Consider the following 22,616-nt stretch of genomic DNA (forward strand, 5'->3'; position numbering starts at 1 on the left):
TCCAGTTTCTTTCCCATAACCAAACAAAGTTGAAGTACTGTCAGAGTTTCAGCCAGCAGCTTCACGGCACTGAAATGACCCACAGAATGGCCCAATAGAATTTACACGCATTGTTCCAAGTGACTTTGCTGGTGGACTTCCAGCATGGATAGGATGGTGTTCTTAGTGAGTCATCTCTGAATTTAAATATCTCATTGTTTTTCCCAACAATGGCCAAGGGAACAATGTTACATCATGATATAGAATCATTCTCATTGGGTCTTTTTTAGGACATTACAGCACTACTAATTGCAGTTTCCCTGCTGCTTGAAGTGATGGTTAATGGAGAGAAACTGGAAGCCTTTTGTCATTGCTAAAGGAAATAAACTATAAAGTAATGCCATGCACCTGCCTTTCATTGAATGGGCTTCTGTTGGGTTGTTAGTAACTTAAAGCAGAACATGTCATGTTTCCCGTCCTGTTCCCAGCCATATTTTAGAAAGCTGCCATTCATTTGTTTCAGTGTAATTATAGGCAGGTAAAAGTAACAACTATTTTCTATCACAAACATTCACAATTACTATGCAGGCTGAATGAGAAAACAAGGGAAGGGGATCAAAAACATTAGTACGTATACGCCATAGCTGCCAAGTTTTCCCTTTTCTCACGAGGAAGCCTATTCAGCATAAGGGAATTTCCCTTTAAAAAAGGGAGAACTTGGCAGCTATGGAAGCAGTACAAAGTTCTGCCTTAGTGGGTTTGTTCTTGTGCAGTAACTTTTAGACAATAAAAGAGTTACTGTTAATCTTCTGCAGTCTCTGGCATTCATTAAATTAAGGCTGGGATAGCCGAAGCGTATGCCAGCTATGACTGCTTCCATCTTAGTTCATATGTAATTTTCCATTCCAATACTATATAGGGCATTGCCTATCTGCTAAAGACCACATTTCACCTAGTACAACAATGCCTACCATATTGGGACAGGGAAGAAATCTAATCTACATTTATAGATGAAGTTAGGGCTTGCCGATTAGAAGGTCGGCAGTTCAAATCCCCACAACAGGGTGAGCTCCCATTGCTCGGTCCCAGCTCCTGCCAACCTAGCAGTTTGAAAGCATGTCAAAGTGCAAGTAGATAAATAGGTACCGCTTCAAGCGGGAAGGTAAGCAGTATTTTCACGCACTGCTCTGGTTTGCCAGAAGCGGCTTAGTCATGCTGGCCACATGACTTGGAAGCTGTATGTCGGCTCCCTCGGCCAATAATGCGAGATGATTACCACAACCCCAGGTCCCTTTACCGTTACCTTATTTTTGAAACAATGTGTGAACCAAAACCCAGTCATCTTTTCACATTCACACTTCTCTGAATTTTTCCATACAGTTGTCCGGCAAAATAATGGGTACAAAAAAATGCATATATAAGGATAAAATCTGCCTGGAAAGGCATATGTTTGTGAAAATAACATTCGGAACTGCATTATATAGCGGAATATTGCTTTGCAAAGGTGTGTGTATTAAAAGATGTCTATCAGGAGAAATTCACAGTAAAAATGCTGCCGAATTTTCATGAGAACTTGTTCAAAATATTTGAAACTGATGTGGAAATTGGAATGTTCAACTTAAGAGTGGAAAACGAGAATATGAGAGAAAGCAGAATTGATTCTGCCATCCTTATCTACCAGTCAGCCAAGACAGTGTATTGTGCCTATCTTAACACTATCCTTTCTTCTCCCTCATTCTTTAAACTGTGGTTTCCATCATCAAAATTTGTCTTTCTCTGCTAAATGCCACCCATTACCACAAAATTACAGCTGGTGGGTTTAATTACTCTCCTCACAGCAATTTAACACGCTTCATCCTTCTCCTGCCAACACCATCAGATTTCCCATAACCTACTATGAATAGGCAGGAGAAATTATTCTCCTTTGAAGCTGAGGTGACAAAATCTAAGTGAAGCATTCATATGTATGTACACCAAAAATTGCTCTGGAAAACTATTAGATGCCCGTGGCCTTTCTTTGGATAATTCTGCAACAAAGTCTATGGCTAGGCAAATCAAAATTCAGCTCTTCTTCCTGTATGCCAGCATAAGGCAAGAAACACATTCAAAGCCAGCTGTTTAAGCAAACTGCCAACAGAAGATGAAATAACTTGTATTCCTCAGATGTGTGCTCAATATGGAGCTGTCTGGATGTCTTACAACTCTGTCATGGATCCTAATGCAAAATCTAACACGCTAGGATATCATATGGCCTTGTAATTCTCTCTGAAGGAACTTAGAATTACAATGATTCATACTTGCTGTTTTTTTCCATCTGTAAACAGGCACAATAGTGTTAGTACATTGGTGGGTTTCTTTGTATACTGTAGTGTTCAATAGCTTTTCATTTAAAAGATGTTTTACTTTTTTGTTGTTTACACAGAAAGCTGTGGAATCAGATATTGCTAAGAATATAAATAAGCTATGGGCAGTTATGCCTTGTCAAATACCATTGGGATCAAGCAGTTTGAAATGGTTCTAGGGACAAATACAAACCCCTACCCCACAGCAGGCTTGGCTGTACCTGGGGACCACAAGAATGATCCAATACCTTTGTACCTGGAAATAATCCAGATTCAAGTTCTCATAACTCGAGAATTTCGATTCAGTCCATTCACTGTTCCTGTAATGCTACCACTTCAACTCTCTCTATGACAGTAGAAAGAAATCATGTTGCGTGTCGAGACCCCAAGATCACCCCCTTGTTGATGAATAAAACACAAGGATATGGATATTAGGTTAATGATATTGGGCAAATTTAAGCCACAACTTCATTGGTTTCAGAATGTGAGCGGGGTTGGCTTAGACATTGGAATTGACCCAACTATATCTGACTCCTGCCCAACAAGCAGGGAGTCCAGTAATGGTCAACCACTGGTAGGGGGAGCCCTGTTGATGCAAACCAACTTTAGCTCCCCCTGGGTTCCCGACGGGGTGGTGGCATGGCCCTAGCCCCACCCCAGGCTTCAGACAAGATCCACATCCCCGGATTCCTTTAACGGAATACCCTTAAGCTTGGAGGGGCAGGCAATGGCCACACCTCCCCTCCCCATCATAAGATCAGCCAATGCCTAATGATCAAGGAAGCAAGCCAAGAGGAAGCTCTCTGGCTCGTGCCTCAGTTTAAATGGGGCCCATCCACGCCCCCCCCCCAGCCAGCAGATTGGCTGGCTGGTGAATGACGTAGCCAGGAACCTCTGGGTGACGTGGTACTTTGTCCCCCGCTCCCAGAGGGGTGGGTGTCCATGTGGTCCACCACAACTCCTCCCCACTGGGAAGTGGAGCAGATTTGTAGGCTACCATATTATGTATGCATTCCCTCAAAAGCCCAGAAGCCTTTTCTTTCTGAATCTCCTTCCAGGAAGCATTCTCACAGCTGGACACTGAAAATGGGTTTCCCTGCTGTTTGAGAGAAGCCCTAATTTAATAAGTGTGCTTGGCTCTCATGGATATCTGTGCAAGACAAGCTTCCCAGCTTGTTAACCCGAAAGGATCATACCACCACAGCATTACCCGTTGAGCTACTAAACAATACTCAGCCATACCCCCTCCCCTTAATTCTTTGGCTATGCACACACTCCCATTTCATCTGCATCCAATGTGCTCCCACCACTGGTTTGGGAAGCAGTGTACACATGGCATTAGCCACAGTCCACATATATTTTGTCATTTCCTATGAAACACTGTGTTTTGGTGTGTTTGCCTCCAAACCAACTTCAATGGGAACTGAGAAAAAGAACAAACTAGTTGCACTTTAAGCTGGTCATATGTTCACAGCCTTTATCATGACATAACCCTTCTCTCTTCTTACCTCTCTCCTTCCTGTTGTTGTTTTTTTAAATAATATGATGGATTCATATGACCTCAGTTGGTAGAGCATGAGACTCTACTAATCTCAGGGTCATGGGTTTGATCCCCATGTTGTGCAAAAAAGATTCCTGCACTGCAGACAGTTGGACTAGATGACTCTTCTGATCCATTCCAGCTCTATGATTCTCTGATTCTGTGACCTTTCTTCCAATATAGTTTTGTTTTGCGTTTTTTCCCATTTTGGAAAATGCAGTGGAGAGTTTTGCACTTGATTTTGAGACTCACACATATCTGAGCCATCCAACCAGTTATATGTGATGGATTCATTCAATCCTTTCTCCCAACTCAAAGGGGAGGGGGGCTTTGTTTGGGAAGTGCATTTTGGGGGATGTAGTGGAGAGTTGTGCTACCTAAACATAAAAAATAAGGCTAATTTCATTGTTGCCAATTACTGTTGAGGAAAAAACCTTTTAGTGTTGATTTAAGAATGCGAAAATTGCAGATTTAAGTCTCCTGCATAGCCTGTCTTTTTACAGCAGCTCACTTTAGACATCTGTTACCACAGATACTGATGTAAAGAGGTAATGAGAGCTATTATACAGGACATTGAAATGACAGCAGGGCACATTTGAGCATGCTCTTGCACATCTTCCATCCATCATTTAATGTGTTCTTGAGGAATATGCATTGTTTCAATGGGACTTGTGCAGGAGACCTTTCCAGTGAATTATGCCCCATGGGTCACATCTCTGAACCTCCCGCTATTAACATCATCCCATTATTAACAGCATTATTTGGACCCGATATGTCATCTAACCAAATGAAAAAAAGAAAACAATAAATACTAGTAGCCATTAATGTTAAACAGTCCCAATCATGAACAGCACATCATGAAAGTGAATGATTATGCTAGTAGATCTCTCACAAGCAGAAAATTACACCATTAGGACCAGAGTCCTGTGCATGGTTTTGGGTTGAAAGCTACATTCTTTTGTATATGAGAAGCCATGTATTGTTTATTTAATTGTACAGGAAAGTCCAAGGCTTTTCCTTTGTCAAGCAATAGGAATTATAGTTGGCTCTTGTCCAAAATCATCTTGCTTTTATGCGTGTTCTTGGTGTATTTAAAACGCAGGCGATAGTTTCCAACTTTAATTCTCCCTCTAGTACACTTCAACTTCTCACCCACTTACAGCAGATGGTGTAAGACCACAAAATAAAAACAGGTGGGAAGGGGGACACACCTTTATAAGAACATATTCAAAACTGTTACTTAAACGCTTAAGAACTTTCAAAGGACATCTGTAAATTCCATACGAGCTTAGAAACTTTGATAAATAGTGTATCTCAAGCACCAGGACTTTGGTGTGGCACAAAATATGGAGAAAAATGTGAGCATTACAATACTGTCTCCAGATCTATGGAGAGATAGCAGCATCCATTGTTACAGAAATGTATCTTGAGAAAGCACTTAAAATGACATAATCACATTTTCAAAACAGAGGGAAGCAAAGGAAGATGCATGGCAGAAGACAGAAAGAGAGGGATAGGACATGGAAATTAGGGGAGATGGTGATAGGTATGTTTAGCCAAATGGAGCAAAGAAGAATTAAACATAGAACAGGAGGCACATTGGGTTAGATCCAATGGTGCCCTTCCATCTTTGGAAGCTCCTACCCATGAGTCGGGAAGCAATTTTCTGGATTTCCATTTCCTCTGGTAACCTCTCACACCACATTTCACACTATGCTGGAGGGATCCTTACACTAAAAAGTAGATGAGAGGATGCATCGTGATGTGGGGTAAATAGGGAATCAGTGAAATTCACCTCTTCTCTTCCATGAGTGGGAACCTGGAATGACCATTCCATGAGCAGAACTACACTCCAAAACCAACCCATAATGAGGACAGAGATGCATGAAGTTGAAATTAAATTCCTAGTTTGCCACTTAGATGCCACCTAGATGTCAAAGAGTGTGAGATGATTAGGCTGATGCCACTTATATTAGCTATTTAGTTTCCTAAAACTTCATGCATTCTCCAAGTATTAGCCTTTTGTGTTCCAACTACATTTTGCCCCACTTTTAATAAGAGCATTCTAAACTCACATTATGCTAGCTAGAGATAAAGTGAATTATTTCCTCTGTTATTCACCAGAATATGTATATTATATAAAAGCCTGCATATAATTATTATAAAGGTCAAATTAATTGTATAATTAACTTCAAGAACTGCTGGTTTCAGAAGTATTATGTATATCAGAATTTTAAATATTGGTGCTAATAGCAGATTCCCTCCAAACAGCATCTTTGGGGGTTGGTGTTAGGAATGCAGTATGCATGGGAAAGGCCTTAGCCCCACTTTTCTATCTCCCACATTCATATTGACCTTCACATCTATTGTACATTGGCAAACATGTATTTAACAAAGTGAATATGTTAAATATGTTAAATGCATGACATAAACTTCCTGGCCTGGACTTCTCTTCTTCCGTCTCCCTGCCCCCCAAGACTTTCTTCAGGTCTTTTAAGTAGCCCCTGAAAAGATGGACTATCTCAGTTAGTTAATTGTTTCTTCACTAACTACCTAGTAGTTATTACTAAGCATCAGGATTGCGAACTTTTAAGTGTGATAATGCATCATAGAGGTGTTTTGCCCCCTCTTTGGGCATTATGCCTGAATTGGAAACATCAGTCCATGTTGGGGGTCACTGTTCCAAACATCCTTATGCCTGCCCACTTAGCCCCAGACCTTTCGATGTTGAACATAGAAGGTCTGAAGGAGATTTTATCCACATCCATTTGAAGGTGAGGAGAAATCACCATGCAGTCACGAGCTCTGATAAACTAGCCTCCCTGCTCTGTGGATACAACCAAAAATGCAGGTAGATGCCCTGGATACAACCAAAAAGTGCAGGTAGATGCCCTGGATACAACCAAAAAGTGCAGGTAGATGCCTCCATCAGATCTTCCTTGCTCAACACAGGAAGGTATGGAATAGAGAGATTGTACAGTCTGCACACAGAGAGATGTTGGAGGCAGGGCTGGCACACATGCAAGATTTTCTGTTCAGAAATAAAGAATACGTGTTTCTCAAATAATGCCTTTGCAGGGGTGCATGTGATCAAACTCAGACTGTGGTTAAGACAAATTCTTAATTGTCCACCCCACCAAAATCTCCCATCTTGGCTTCCCATCATGGACCCTACACTGGGCTTCCAATTACTGTTTTAAATATGAGTTGGTTTTTTTTCCTCCTCTTGAAGCATATAGCTGAGGAAACAAGTGGATGTTTCATTAATATTACTCAGTCAGCAGATGCAAATCCATAAGACCCAACTGGCACAATTGCAATCAAGAATTCATAGACAGAATGCAAAAAGCAAGCCAGCTGAAATGTGGCTCATTCATTATATTTTTTTAGAATTTCACAAATCCAAGTGAAAAGGTGAGGGGAAGGGGAAGGACACCAGCAATGGCCCACAACAGGAGGAGTCCTCAGGCATTGCTCCACAGCAGGCTCCCTCTATGTGTCCACCTACCTGCACTTTTGGTCTGGTACAAACCCACTCACTGTGTAAACTGAGGTTTTGTGCTGTTGGGCAAATGAAAAAGCAGGTAGGACTAAACTCAAAGGATGTTTTTCTTGGGAAAGTAGAATCAGGGTGGGGTAGGAAGTCAGGAAGCAGCTAGGCAAGGCTTGGAAATGCATGTGCCTCCAACAGTTCCTGTTTTATGCTAATTATCGTGTTCAAACACAATTTTCTCTTGGGGTTACTTACTTAATGGAAAGATATTTATTCCACTTTTCCACTATAAAAGCATTCAATGTAGTGTACAACACCAACAAATGAAAACAACACATTTAAAACTAATTGAATCGTTTTATCGATAAAAATGTGTTCCAACCAGTTAATATCAATAGATATTATTCGCCACCATTTTCACCAGCAGCACCTCCAATTAAAGCTGACAGTTCTCAAGTAAAAGCTTTTGGCTTGGCCTTCAGTTATGCCAGATGGATTTCTTTATCTGAGGAACCAATTCCATGCATGCTGGGGAAATAAGGTGTGAACAAGTTTGTGGGCACATACAAACTCTATTTGTGTGGGCTTTGCCTATACCCGTTGTGGGCCCCTGAATAAGCAAACAAATCAAGCAAACAAAGTCTATTTGTATACCATTTAGATCAGGAGTCCCCAAACTACGGCCCCCGGGCCGGATGCGGCCCAATTGGCCTCCCAATCCAGCCCGCGACGACCCCCACCGCCCGCTGCCACCGCCCGCTCTTACGGCGCGCGGCGCGGCGGCGATCTTCAAAAGAGGTCATTTCCGATGCACTTCCGGGTCGGGAGAGGCCCATACGCATGCGCACAAGTGATTTTCGGCGATTTTTTTCCGACCAAGTGCATGTGCGCATGCGCACGGGCGCGCACTCCCCTGCCCTCCGGCCCGAAGCCCGGTAAGTCTGGGGACCCCTGATTTAGATTGTGCAGCCATAGTTTCCCCAACTTCCCCTCCCCAACCATTTGCTTAGGGTCTTGCTGGAGCACTTACCTCTTTCTGCACATTGTAGCACTTGAAATACACTAGGCTAGTGCTGTGTGATTTTCAGATGTAGTTTTTATTGTGTCTATTATTTCTTATATTTTATTTTATTGCACTGCAGTCTGAATACCATAGAACTCTATAAAATTCAAATATTAAGTGTCCTTCACAGATATGTCCATGGGCATACCCAGGATCAAAACTAGGGGGGGGCAGGGGGAGGGGCCAAGGCACGGAAGGGGAGGGGGCACAAAGTGGGCGGGAACGGCGAACTCGCGCTCCGCCGGACTGTGCCCCTCCCTAGAAGCAGGGCTGGTGGGCGGAGGCGGAGCCCAGGCCAGCAGAGCACGAGTTCAGCGTTCCTGCCCGCTGCGCCGCGCTCTCTGGTTCCCCGCCGCGCTTGGCCTTGCCAGAGGGCGTGACGGGGAGCTGGAGGGAGGGCGCAGCGCGGCGGGCGGGAACGGCGAACTCGCGCTCCACCGGGCTGTGCCCCTCCCTAGAAGCAGGGCTGGTGGGCGGAGGCGGAGCCCAGCCCAGCGGAGCGCGAGTTCGGCGTTCCTGCCCACCGCGCCGCGCTCCCTGGTTCCCCGCCGCGCTTGGCCTTGCCAGAGGGCGCGACGGGGAGCTGGAGGGAGGGTGCGGCGCGGCGCGGCGGGAATGACGAACTCGCGCTCCGCCGGGCTGTGCTCCGCCTCTGCCCACCAGCCCTGCTTCTAGAGTAGGGCAGCTGCCCTAACTTGCCCCGTGGTGGGTACGCCCTTGGATATGTCACAGACCACCTGAAGGAAAGTCAATGGCCACTGATTGTCCATGGACCACAGATTAGGAACACCTGGTGTAGGATCTTTCAGATAAACAAGGCAGGGGGGCGGTGAAGCCCTGTGCACACAAAGGACCATAGAAGTACTGGCTGGGGGATACTCAGGCAGTGATTCTTCAACTTGAGAGAATTGTACATATCCAAGTGTCCCTATTTTTCTTTGTGGAGTATTGCACAGCTTTTATAAAGCACCAAAGACTACTTCAGAAGCTTTCTTCAGGCAAACTTTGTCCAAGGAATGTGCTGTTGTTGTTGACAGAGGTGCGGGTGGACTCCGCAATATAATTCTTTTAATACTGATATGCTGTTACTCGTGAATATTTTTGGTGAATAACTGCTGCTTGTGAATAGCTGATCAGACGCTTCCACTTACTTCAAACACCAGCATAACTTTATTGAACAAACCTCACAGGTACCTAACCTAGTGCTTCCCTGCTACTTTCTAAGGAGCACTTCCTGTGTGGGAGAGCTGCTTTCTATCAAAGTGAAAAGCACCTGGTCTCTAAGATATATTGGATGCTATATTACGTTATGCTGGGTATTGCACGGTCATTTTCTTTTCTTATTCCACGTGATAAATGCACTCAGCAAACATCAGTGAGGTTCACAGCTACATTTTTCGTGGCTCATAGCATTCACGTCAAAGAAGATGTGAGCATTGCAGGCCCTGAATTTTTCTGGCTTAATTAAAAATCCAAGCCATGGAGGAATTCCTGGTTTACGCCCCCTCCCACCCATTCCACAACACCCTTTGTCTCCCTTTGGTTTACCTACAACTCTGAGTTGCCACCAATGGCATCAGCAGCAATAATGACATTAAAGCCATAGGGAGCCTCCAGAGCAGGCATCCCCAGACTCGGCCCTCCATATGTTTTGGGACTACAATTCCCATCATCCCTGACCACTGGTCCTGTTAGCTAGGGATGATGGGAGTTGTAGTCCCAAAACATCTGGAGGGCTGAGTTTGGGGCTGCCTGCTCCAGAGCCTAGAGAAGGAAAGCCTAGAGGAGGAGAAAAGGCCCTGGAGGCTTTGGGGAAATGTACTTCACCTGGGGGCCATCAGCACCTTTTTTCCTGCTGTGCTTCTATATATTGCACCGGACAAGGGAAGGTGTAAGCTGCGGGCTTACTATATGCTACTACTGTTGCCGCCACCAGAAAATGGGACAGGAGGATTGTGGGATCAAAGGGCTGGGTAGCTATCGGTAGGAGAAAGAGGGCTTTGACCCAGAGATAAAGCAGGCTACTGCTCATTTTTGTGGTGGTGGCTCAGATTATTTCCAAGACAAAGCCATCACTGCTCAGTAGTATCATTTGTGGTTGGCTCGTATGTGGTTGGCTCTCTGATTTATTTACTGTTTATTTGTTCCATGCCTCGTTTCCATATTTTTCTGACTTTTTCTTAGTCAGACAAATGCAAAGTTTAATACCAAGTCCATAGTATGTTACCCTTTTTACCAAAAGTACCTTTGAAATTCAAAACTTTTCACTTGTATCTTTTACACCCAAAGATTTCAACGCACCCATGATGTTTCTAATGTTACTTAGTAGGTAACAGTAGGTTTGTATTTTCAAATGAAATATCCATATAATGCCTAACCGAGAATACATATTCCATACATCTACTTCGGGGGAGAATTCTGATCCAGAACCTAAAGAGATTTTCCAATAAATTCAATAAACATTTGCAGACTGTTGTTAATTATACACTTGGAAGGATATAGAGTTACATTCGTTTTTGACCTAGGTTACTGTAGTACTCTTTGTTCTATTAAAAGGATCAGAATAGCTCTTTCCTTTCAAAAGAAAAAAAGGGTTTGATTTGTTTGCGTTAAATATGAAATACAGCTATAATTCCAACGTTCATCTTGTTAAACTGAATACATATATGTATATATTTCCAGGTTAATTTGATTGCTTTTGGTGTCATTATCTATAAAGTATTTCGACAAACAGCCATGCTAAAGCCAGAAGTTAGCTGCTATGAAAATATAAGGTAAATTTCAACTTTGACTCTTTTAAAAAAAAAAAACTAAAACCAGTTGATTTGAAAACAGCTACCCACTGATGTAATTCTATATTAACATCACTCCCGAAGGAAAGTGTACTTTACATTGCATTAAGGCTTTTTTTCTTGCTGACAAAAGCCTGTGACTATACTTGTGTGTCCATTTACCTGTGAGAACTCAATAGGATATGTAGCAGAACTTCCCCATCTTCTCCTCTCCCCCCACAACACATAAATCTGTTCTGGGAATTCACAGAGCGTGCACAGTGTGTTTAGGGAAATCTGAGGGTGGGGGATATCTGCTGGTTAAAGTCCTTGCACCAGCTAAACTGTTTAGTTCAGGCATCCCCAAACTGCGGCCCTCCAGATGTTTTGGCCTACAACTCCCATGATCCCTAGCTAACAGGACCAGTGGTCGGGGAAGATGGGAATTGTAGTCCAAAACATCTGGAGGGCCGAAGTTTGGGGATGCCTGGTTTAGTTGGTAAGATTCCGTGGACTCTAAGTTCTGCAGTTTTAAGAATCTGGGTCTGAAAACTGTGCTTCAAATAGAAATAGAAATCTGGTTAATGAATGAGGATTGCCATATGGTGGGGATGAGCAACAGTGGTGGTGGGGCATGGCCGTCGCTGCCTCCGCAGGGTGCTTTGGCAGGGGTGATCTTGATGTCTCCTGGGCACAGGATGATGGGCCTGATAGGGCCAGGCCACTTGGCCATCCTGTACCACGACTCACCTTTCCACACGATGCGATCCGTTGCCCCACCGCCACTGCTCTCGGCACTTCTTCGGTGCCTGGAGGAGACACCTCAGGTGCACATGACAGAACTTTCCCCTCAGGGCTGCCAACAACCACCAGCCGTGGCCGCAGCTGATTCCCACACACAATTTATCACCCCAAAGCGGCCACAACCCTGACCATCACTGCCGCAACCCTGGCCTATGAATGTTTTTGGATGGGGCAAAGTTGTTGAGCTTTTTTTGGAGGGGCAAAGTTCCCCGCAAAAATTAAGTTTTTAGGCTTTGGGGGGATTTTAAAAAGCATTTTTTAAAACAAAATACCATACAGTGGTGCCTCGCTTTACGAATGCCTCGCACAACGAAAAACTCGCTAGACGAAAGAGTTTTGCGTTGCGCGAGGCATTCGTAAGACGACAAAATTTTCTATTTCTATGACCGCCGCTTCGTCTTACGAAGCGTGGCCATAGAAAGCGGCAAAGGAAGATCAGCTGTCAGTTCGGGAAGCTGACAGCTAATCTTCCTTTGCCAGGGGGGACGGAGCCAAAACGTCACCCGGAGCCACCACACCGCCCTGCACCACCGGGGAAGACAGGTGGGAGGCGGCGGCGGGAGAAGCTCTTCCCCCGCCGTCGCCTCTCGCCGCGCACAGCCGGCACGGAGCGCAACTTCGGAGGTCTCCGAAGTTGCACTCCATGTTGGGGGAGGCAGGCAAGGCGGTGGCTGGGAGAAGAGAGCTTCTCCCCCCGCCGCCTTGCACACAGCCGGCATCGGACGGGGCTTCGGAGACCTTCTCCGAAGCCCCGTTGCATGCCGCCGCCAGTCCCCCAGAGCCTATAGGAACGCATTGATTAAGTTTCAATGCATTCCTATGGGGAACTGGGACTCCCTAGACGAAACATTCGTTACACGAATTGACCCGTGGAACGAATTAATTTCGTCTAGCGAGGAACCACTGTACTTGTTGCCATTCCCCCCCCCCAAGACATTTTGCCAACACAGAAATAAGTTCTACTGAGTTCACAGAGACTTACTCCCCAGTAAGTGAGTATAGGATTGCAGCCAGGATGCCCATTTTTTTTCACTAAGGAAGAGCTCAGAATTTGCTTCAGTCTCCCATTGAAATCAATAAGGTTGAAAAAATACTTCTCATTGCTTTCTGGGTGATGCACTCTGTTGGTGGAGAAGAGAGAAATAGGGGGAGGGTACAACAAACCTGCCTTTTCATTTGTTTGTCTCCCAGGATTGTTTAATTATTATTTTGTGTACTGCTATGATTTCCCGATCAACTCATTTTCTTTAAAACTGATTTATAGAGACCTTGAAATGAAAACCGTTTGTGCTGGCAAGGCTGGAGTGTGTGTGTGTGCGTGCGCGCGCGCACGTGTGTGTGTGTGCGTGCTACAGGGACCACTGAAAACAACTTACTGTTTTTGTTGCTTAGAAACACTCCTGCAGTTTCAACTCGCTGTGTTAGATTTATAGTTAGGATTTAGCAATTGTTTGATTGATCACTTTTCTCCTGTTCCTCGCCCTATCAGCTTCACACAGTGCACTGCTTCTAATGAAGTCAAAAAATTATTCATTTTTCTGGAAGCAGCACCAAAAAAGAAAAAGAAGGGGGGGGGAGAGAGAAAAGGCTTTCTTGTGGAATGGAAGTCCAGCAACTGCTGGACTGAAAATGAAAAAGAAAAACTAATCAAGGAGCTCATTTGTGAGACAACATGGTGTAATTTGTCAGAGTCCATGAGCAGGGCTGAGTGTACTTAGACTACAGTGTGTTAACAAAAAAAAGAGGGTGGGGGAACCAGAGGCAATTGATTTGTATGCTATTAGGACATCAGTATTCTGACCCTGCCACAATTTAAAGTTCCCTTGCATTGTAAAAGCGAAATCCTTTTAATATAAAGAGAAAGTCTGGTTTTACAGCCAGCACTATCTCCGAGGCTGAAACTGAGAAACAGCCAAGAGATCCCTTTGATGTCATGCACATGTGCTGACCTAAGAGCATACAATACATTTTTTTCCAAGGTTTCTTAGGGGGTATACTTCATAACAGACATATGTTTTACCTTGGGGAATTACACTAACAGTAGATTTAAAATCAAATCATATGGCTCTGCAATACACCAGAGAAAACAGATTTGAAGATTAAGACAGGCAGTGTTTTTTTTTAAAAAAAGCCGTCCACTTTTTACTCTTTCTTCTGCGATTTTTGTTGCTGTTGTTTTTCCCCGATTCCTTGTGAGAGCAAGAGAATATCATTTTGGCAACAGCACCGCAGCACACCCTAAAGGAGGGACCATGTAACTGCAATTCAGTGTTCAGGGATTTTTTCAACTGCAAAAATTATTTCCTGCATTTGGTGGGAAAGGGAGGGTGGGAGAGAGAGAATTCTAACCCTTTTGCTTCTGCCTAGATCTTGTGCACGGGGGGCTCTTTCCCTCCTCTTCCTCCTTGGGGCGACGTGGATCTTTGGCGTGCTTCACGTCATCCAGGGATCAGTGGTGACTGCATACCTTTTTACAATCTTCAATGCATTTCAAGGACTGTTCATCTTCATATTTCTTTGTGTTTTGTCACGAAAAGTGAGTGTACTTCTTCTACCCAGAAATGCTTCACGTGGCACACCTGTGCCAAAGCCACCCTTGAAATTTGTAAACCAAAAAGTCCTCTCCTTTTTAAACATCCCTCTCAGATGTTTTTCTGCCCCTTCAACCTCACGAGATTGCTCTCACACAGGAGTCTGTAGTGGCTAAGCCATCCCAAAAGGTACAGGCATGGGAAAGCTCTCCAGGTAGGGTATTTAAAGGGAAGTTGATTCAGCTGACCCCATTTTTTACCCCAGCTGGGGGATTGTACTGCCTCTTAGCAGAAGGCAGCATGATGTGCTATGTGTCTGAGAAGCATCAACAGAGAGAAAAGGGTAAAAGATTGCCAGAGGCAGAGAAGCTAGAAGATTTACATTACTGTCCTATCCATATTAACTGGGCAGTCCCATTTGTTTAAATGGGCCACACTTAACAAGTAAGTGTATTAAGGATTGCAGCCGTAGATGAATAAAATAATTTGTGCACATACATAATTCACAATCATGTCCTAAGACTCTGAAATCTGATTTATGTCTCACAGTTCTAGAATTTAAGAAGCAATGCATTTCAGATTGTACAGCAATAATCCTATGAAATAATTAAAGAGGTTTACTAACTATAGTCATCTGATTCTGGATTGAAGCCTTTATGTAAGATTCTGCAGTCTGCATTCTGAAAAGCCCTTCAGCATCGCCCCTAATCCTCTCTGAGGCCAAATTATGTAAAAAACCTCTATAACAGAATAAGCCACACTCTCTGGAAGATGCTTAAAATACATATATTTACCTGTTAATAAGCCACTGTGTTCATTCCATCTTTTCATTTCAGATCCAGGATGAATACTCTAGGTTGTTCAGAAACGTCCCTTGCTGTTTTGGATGCTTAAGGTAAATTGATGGAAAGCTAAGATGAGCAGCACCGTGGAAGAAAGGAGAAAACGAGAGGCTTTAGAAAAATTGCTATATTGTGAAAGTATGAAATGAGCTACTGAGATGTCATCTCTCTTAAATCAATTACTTTCTCTCCAGTATAGATATTGTACTTAAATGTGCATTCAGGCACACTATATTGTGTACAAACAGCATATCTATACAAGGCAGACTGGTTTATTGTGTAACAAATAAGGCTTCTAAAGGATCTCAGGACTCTTCAGGGCTAATGGCTGTAGCTCAGAAGGGAGGCAAACCCAGTGTGCAAGGCTGTTTCTGAGAGTGGCTTTGCTATTAATGTCACACCTGCTGACTTGGAAATGAAAATAATTTAGCTTATTGCTGTTTAAAGAGAGTAAATTCCATTAGAGTGTTAATAAAAAGATTTTACTTTTATCAGAACTCAGTGTCCACTGCTGAAAACAGCTAGATTAAAAATAAGGTTTCTCTCTCTTTCTTTAGATATAATTGTGTGGTTCTGTGTGTGCATCAATGCCTCATTTACATGGAAACAATTAAGGGGCTCGCATGACATTCCCATTTATTCCAGTTCCAGTGCGCTCCCACCACTGCTGTTTGAAGCTGAGTACACAAGACGTTAGCCACAATCCATACACACCCTATAGTACAACACATGAACTTTGTACTTAAGCTGAGTTCTGGGGCAGACGGTCTCATTGATTAACCTGTGAATGTAGCCCATCTAAGATAAGGAAAAGTCTTATCCTTAACCTCCGCTGCCTTGCAAAACATCTTCAGTAGAAGAAAAGGCTAAGGAGTCCCTAAGATGGTTGGATGGAATCTTGTAACCTCCTTCTGGCAACCCCTGCAGCCAAGCTGGTGCCAAATGTATTGCTCTGCTTTCTTTTGGACTGCATCAGCGAGGCTGAGAAGGGGATCTTGATGTCTGGGCAGCCCGGCCTGCCAGGTTTATGTCCTGGGGAGGTCACTTCAGTGCTGATAATGCAGCCTTCAGTCCCAGAATCACATTCCATCAACTCTCAAGACAAATGGGCTTCTTCTCTGAAAAGCTGGAGCATAACTGCTAGTTTGTGTAGACAATACTGAAGTTGATGGACCAATGGTCTGACTCAGTGTAACATAATTTCCTGTGTCTGAGCAAAGTGTCTTGCATAAAACAATCAAATTTGATTCCAGTAAGAACTCTGCATCTCCAATTTAATCACTGACGGACTGATTTCAAGGAGTCAAAACTTATTTGAGATCTACAGATAGAGAGTCCTTCAGAAGCGCATAGTCCCTCCAGGAGGGTTGGGTAGAAAACTAAATTTAGAGGACCATTCAAATGGCAGGTGGACTTAAATGCTTAGATTTACACCCATTTGACTGGGTGGTCCCAGCCACTCTGGACAGCTTCCAACAGGTATAAAACATTTTTTAACAAAACCTTCCCTATACAGGGCTGCTTTCAGATGACTCTGGGTCCCATCTAACATTCCTTCATTGAAAATAAGGACATCCTAAGGAAAAGCAGGGCATTCTGGGATCAATTCAGAACCCGGGACAGTTTCTGCAAATTGCATAATTGAATGCTCTTCAATATAAAAACAAACAAACAAAACCGCACATAGAGAAGGAGCATATTGGTTAAGAAATGAGGCTGGAACTCTTTTCTCCAAAACCTACAGTTGCAGTATTTTTATGATTATTATTAATGAGCAGCATACAGTCCCCCACCTGCAGTGTGAAGTTGGGTAAACACTGAATGCTGTTTTTTCTTGACTCTTCCATTTTCTGCTGAACAACCGCTTCCCATTGTGGCCATTCTAGCATTCGAACCACTTGGCAACCAGAGGATTATATTTATATTGTAATACTAATGTCAAATGGGTTTTTGTTTTTATTTTGCTTTAAAAAAACAAAAAAACTCTGGACACACTAATTATGTATTCACCTTGTAGAAATTGCTCCTACTTTCCAATTCCAAGAACCATATCTTATTTTAAACACATGTATTGTATCTTCTTCATGGCACCCCACACATGGTCCTTCACATACCCCCCCGCAACAACACCTACCCTGGCGAAGCGTGGGGAGCTCTTCAGGTGTCCAGAGGCCTTTCTTGACAGAGCTCTCCTTCTATGTGAGGGCTATTATTTTTATGTCACACGTTAGTTTGCTAATTTGATGGAGGGCTGAAATCCCTTCTAGATTTCATGGTTTCAAAGCCGGAGAAAGAAATACAGTGGTACCTCGCAAGACGAATGCCCCACACAACGAAAAACTCGCAAGACGAAAGGGATTCGGGATTTGTAATCAAGAGCCTAGGATTCTGTTACACAGTTAAGCAAGAAACCAAAACAATCCAGAAGGAGTGGATGGGAGTCAACCGCTGGACCTCTATCCAACCTGCTACACAAAGTCTGCAGTACTGTATATGCTTTCAGCTCGTATGCGCATAGGTTCTGTGTAAAGACTTGGATCAACATACTGAGGACAATAGAGGGTCTGGCAGGTAGGATAACAACCACTTCTCGCATGTTCATTTCCCAAAGATTAGAGGTTCAGTTCTGAGCCAATAACACCAGCTGAGTTGGGGCGATTTAACCATTTTGGGGACAAAGGGAAATCCCTTGTGAAAATTGGGGAGAGATGGGATATTTGGCTTGTCTTTTGTTGTTGCTGTTGGTTTGGGCACTTAGCTTAGTCATCAATGGGTGCTAGTGCTATCCCTGACAGCATTGACAGTAACGAGGAGGAGGAACTGCTTCCACTTGCCTCATCTACTGTTTGGACTTGCCTGAGCAAACAAATGCACAGGGGTCAGTGACAGTGACAAGGTGTTGGCACGCTTCAGGAAGGCTTGCCACTGACATCTTGCCCCAAATCCCTACAGAACTTTGAGAAGGCACTGCCTGTTCTGTACAGAAAGTTCCTGTGTGGTTCATTAATTCTCAGCTATCCTAATTAATATATAGATGTGGCCCATGCGAACTTGTCCCACCTGATGTATGCATTGCACAAGGTCCCGAATATACCGTGTAAGAAACACGGAGAGCTGCAAATGCACACATCTGGGGGAGATAAAATGTTAACCAACCTGTCAACTGCTAGACTTTTAGATTAGATCTACGTTAAGTCAAGACATAGCCACAGCCTGGGCCTGTCTCGAAAAGCTATTTATAAACAAAATGAATAGAAGGGGAAGCATAACATGTTCAGTACATTGACACTCCATTTAGCCTTGGCTAAAGTGTCAGATGCCAGCATAATAAAGTTGTTCGCAACATTCGGCTTTCTTCATGTTTCTCTGCCAAAAGGATATAAGCCACGCTGGTCTTATTTAGTCACTTACTGTAGCAGACTTCACCTAATCCACCTTGTACAAAACAATTTAGCCGTGGTAAAGTTACACACTCAATTTTCTAGTGAAATACAATGCTATCTCTTTTGAGAAGAGTATGCTCCATTCTGCTTCTAATCCAGTGATAATTCTTTGGAGCAGGAAATGTTTCATGTAGCTTTTGAGTAATAAGAAATATGTACGAGGGGGAATCAGGTACACCTCCAAGCCGGCAAGAGCTGTTGAAATCAGTTAGGGATGTCGGCAACACTGATTTTTCCCGGCTTGAAAATATGGACTTTGTCACTTTTAATGCATGCCTAAAGTGCAAGGTGGGCCCAATGGCCACAAAAATAAAATAAAATTCATCTTTGTTTTAATTTGGAGAAGACTGCAACTCCTTTGGTCTTCCCTTCCTTCCATCCACACATGATCCTCCCAGATCCTCCCCTTCCAGAAGGGAGGTCTTTTCACTTTTCTTATGCACTGGGTCTAAGGTAAACCTGTAAAATGAAATTTTCTGCAAGGGTTCCTGATATTAACCAAATCAGGTTTTGCCTTGCATGCTTTTGGGCACAGTACAATATCCAAGGCATTTCCCCCCAGCCAGAATTCACCAGAACTCAGTTCTGGCACCTCTCAGGCAGGTGCCATTGCCATTATAAGAGAACAAGGGAGGTGTTTGTGGTGGGTTCCGGCACCTCTTTTTCTAGAAAAATAGTACTATGGTGGTATTCACCTAAGCTTTACTCAGAAAAGACCTGTTGAAATTAATGGCCCTATTGAGGTCATATGCATTCATTTGAATGGGTCTAAAAGCTTAATACCCCCCTTGGGCACTAAAATTGGGGGAGAGATTGAAAATATAAATTATGAGTAATGATTTAATAGCCAATGTTTTTTTTAAAAAAACGAAAATGCATGAAACATACCTAATACTAAAAACCCTAAATGTCTACTCTTCATGAGACAAATATACTTCATTCATTCATTCATTCATTCATTCATTCATATCCTACCTTTCATATTATTCATATGATGTTTTGTGAAGCCTGTTTATTTTTAAAGAAGTGAGTGCAGAAATATTTTTAAGGTAAAAGGAAGAGCTACCCTTAAAAACAAAATCAATGGGAGCTGTGCTCTCAGGTACTCAATAGTCCCCAACTGCCTTTCTTCCAACTCTTCAATTAAATACCAGGGTAAGATGTGCGATGAAGGATCTTTCATGGGTGAACACAACTTTTTAAGAAATTGAATGAAAGGTTTTGGTTAAACACAAGTTTATTTGCAATCACATCACAAAATTTAAAGTGAGGAGGCCAACACAGATTCTGGTTGCTATCCCTCACGGAATCCTGATAACCTGAATTAAATTTTATTTATTTTTTCAAAGACCAGCTTCTAGCTTCCACATGGGCAGGCTGTGCAAAATGCTTTTAAACTATAAAATATCCCTTAGCCAGAGTGTAGGACCTTTGCTCGGCATGGATCCCCGTTCCTTCCCCTGCCTTCTGTTCTCTATTCCCGCTGTCCCTAAACACTGTGGTTAACATTCACAGAGGCTTAAATGCATGCTAATTCCATGATGCAAAGTTTAACAGTGCAACGTAACTTGAATTTTCCAAGTCACAAAAAGAAGTTAACCTAACAGGAATTTGCTGGGTCATATTGTGCTTTGAAAACGTAATGTTGACCTTTCCCTCCACAGACACTGTGCGATGCACCCTTTGTCCCACTTCCCAAGAAGAAAGGCATGGCACATTGTTGGCCACAGGAAAAGTCATGGTTAGACTCTAAGTCAGGGGTAGTCAATCTTTTTATACCTACCATCCACTAATGCATCTTTCTTGATGGTGAAATTCCCTTACCGCCCACCAGTGCTCAATGGAAGGAGGATTCAGCTTGTGCCATAGAACCCCCCCTACTGCCCACCTAGAATCCTGATATGCCCACTAGTGGGCAGTAGGGACCAGGTTGACAACCCCTGCTCTAGGTGCTTCTCCATGGGGATAGCTCCTTTCCTGAACATTACAGTGCAGGTAAGGGACCGAAGTAGGCTAGGGATATTGGCGAGTCCCAAATTCTTCTACCCTAACCCTGCTTACCTCTCAGTCTCACTGAATTCAATAGGAATTACTTGTGAGCAGATATGCTTAGGACTGTGCTGTAAAGTATTGTGGAAAAGAGAGCATTACCCAAATCAGTGCAAGGGAAAGAGGGATGGCTACTTCGCTGATCTCAAAGACTGCATAAGCATAGGTTCTCTCTGTGCAATCAAAGTCCATGCATCACAGATGGGCTTTCTTCCAGCCATAGGAACAAGGTCAGGAGCAAAGCCAGAGGATACAGTCCCACCTCTCCACAAAACACATTAACACTAGGTCTCCTCAATCAAGTGCTCATTCAGTCACATTCTAACTAGTTTTAATTCCTACACACACACACACACACACACACGCACGCACACACACGCACACACCCCTAGTGTCTTGGTGAGGGGGCTGGGATCTGGAATTATATCCAAAATCAAAGACTGCAGAATTATCTCATTTAGAAACACATGGTCTTTATTTGCACATGACAACACAAAAAGAAAAGCAGTGGTGGTAGTGGAGAAAAGCAGATTTATGAATTATTGGGGAAATGAGAGATGCATTACATGATTGCAGTTTGAAGGGATATATCCCCTGAAGCTAAGCAAAATTGAAAAGTCATAGGACTGAAGCTTAAAAGAAACTCCAGTGATATCACATATTCTACCTTTTTAATAGATGATTTGTATGCAACACTTCCAAGAGAGATGAGGGTATTAGAAGCTACTGAATCGGACACAATTGCCTTGTAGACACAGCATGAAAATGTTTTGCCATAATGGGGAAAGTCTATGAGCCTAGATTCCAGCAAGCGGTCTTTAAAGCCACCATCTTTCCAAAGCTCTGGACTAATGAGATCTTCAACACATCTTCTAGTTGAGACCTTTGACCCCATTCCCTTTGCCACTGATTTGTGAATATTGTCAACAAAATGTTGGTCTGAGATGCCGTCCTTCGAGGCATAAACATCACATGCTTTCACTACTATATGGCTAGTGACTTTGTAGTGAAGAAACTAGCATGATTTTTAAGACTTGATCCTGCTATGCCAGTTGTTAGGGTATTGGAGTTGGCAAAGCAAAAATGATCTGTGGTTTTGGATGTTATTGTTGCAAGCCAACACAAGACACCACCACCAAGGGATTTGGGTGGATTAAGACAGTGCCAGATTTAAAATATGTGCAGAGTCCATGGCCTCATAATCTAGTCAGGGGGGTGGGCTCTTTGACCTCTTGCAATTTGTTTTTTTTAACAGGCAGGTTATACTATCTAGGCCCAGTTGGTTAGTAACAGTAAAGAAGAGAGTAAGGTTTTGTTTCTCATGATCAGATGCTATTAAGTTTGGGCCTCCCACATTCTCCTAGCTCAAAAAGAGACCAAACTGATGACCACCTTGCTATTTCTTCACAATTCCACATGCAAAATGAAACTCCATAAAGAACAATATAGTCATGATGTTTTTGCTTTCCAGTTTTTAAAACTCATAAACATAATAATGTTTTCCCCTCATTTGCCAAATCTGTTTTGTGGCATTGCCTCGACGGTCAATTCTGTTTCAAAATTCTTATAAACAGTTTGAAGTAGGTTCAAAAGCAGAGGAAGTTATAGGAAAGGATAATTTGGTTTCCTTCATTCTGTTGAGGTTCCTTGTTTCAATATTAAAAGAAAGGCTTTGTAATTCTTTACCGCTGTCTCATGATAACTAGCAATTTAGTTTACTGGGATTTCACCATGACTAACGTTATTGGACCTAAAAGCC

At 43.1% G+C, this 22,616-nt stretch overlaps 1 protein-coding gene across 2 annotated transcripts in view; it reads left to right on the top strand.

The window, feature by feature from the left end:
• Positions 1-15,862, top strand: part of ADGRL4 (adhesion G protein-coupled receptor L4) — an 87,187-nt gene extending 71,325 nt beyond the window's left edge. For both annotated transcript variants that reach the window (XM_035122068.2, XM_035122071.2), the window contains exons 14-16: positions 11,100-11,191; positions 14,360-14,528; positions 15,360-15,862. In XM_035122068.2, the coding sequence (XP_034977959.1) occupies positions 11,100-11,191; positions 14,360-14,528; positions 15,360-15,422 (324 nt within the window). In that variant the 3' untranslated portion in view covers positions 15,423-15,862. The remainder of the gene's footprint in view (positions 1-11,099; positions 11,192-14,359; positions 14,529-15,359) is intronic.
• The last annotated feature ends 6,754 nt before the right edge of the window (positions 15,863-22,616 follow it).

This window comes from Zootoca vivipara, chromosome 7 (assembly GCF_963506605.1).
Source record: "Zootoca vivipara chromosome 7, rZooViv1.1, whole genome shotgun sequence".
NCBI classification, from domain to species: domain Eukaryota; kingdom Metazoa; phylum Chordata; class Lepidosauria; order Squamata; family Lacertidae; genus Zootoca; species Zootoca vivipara.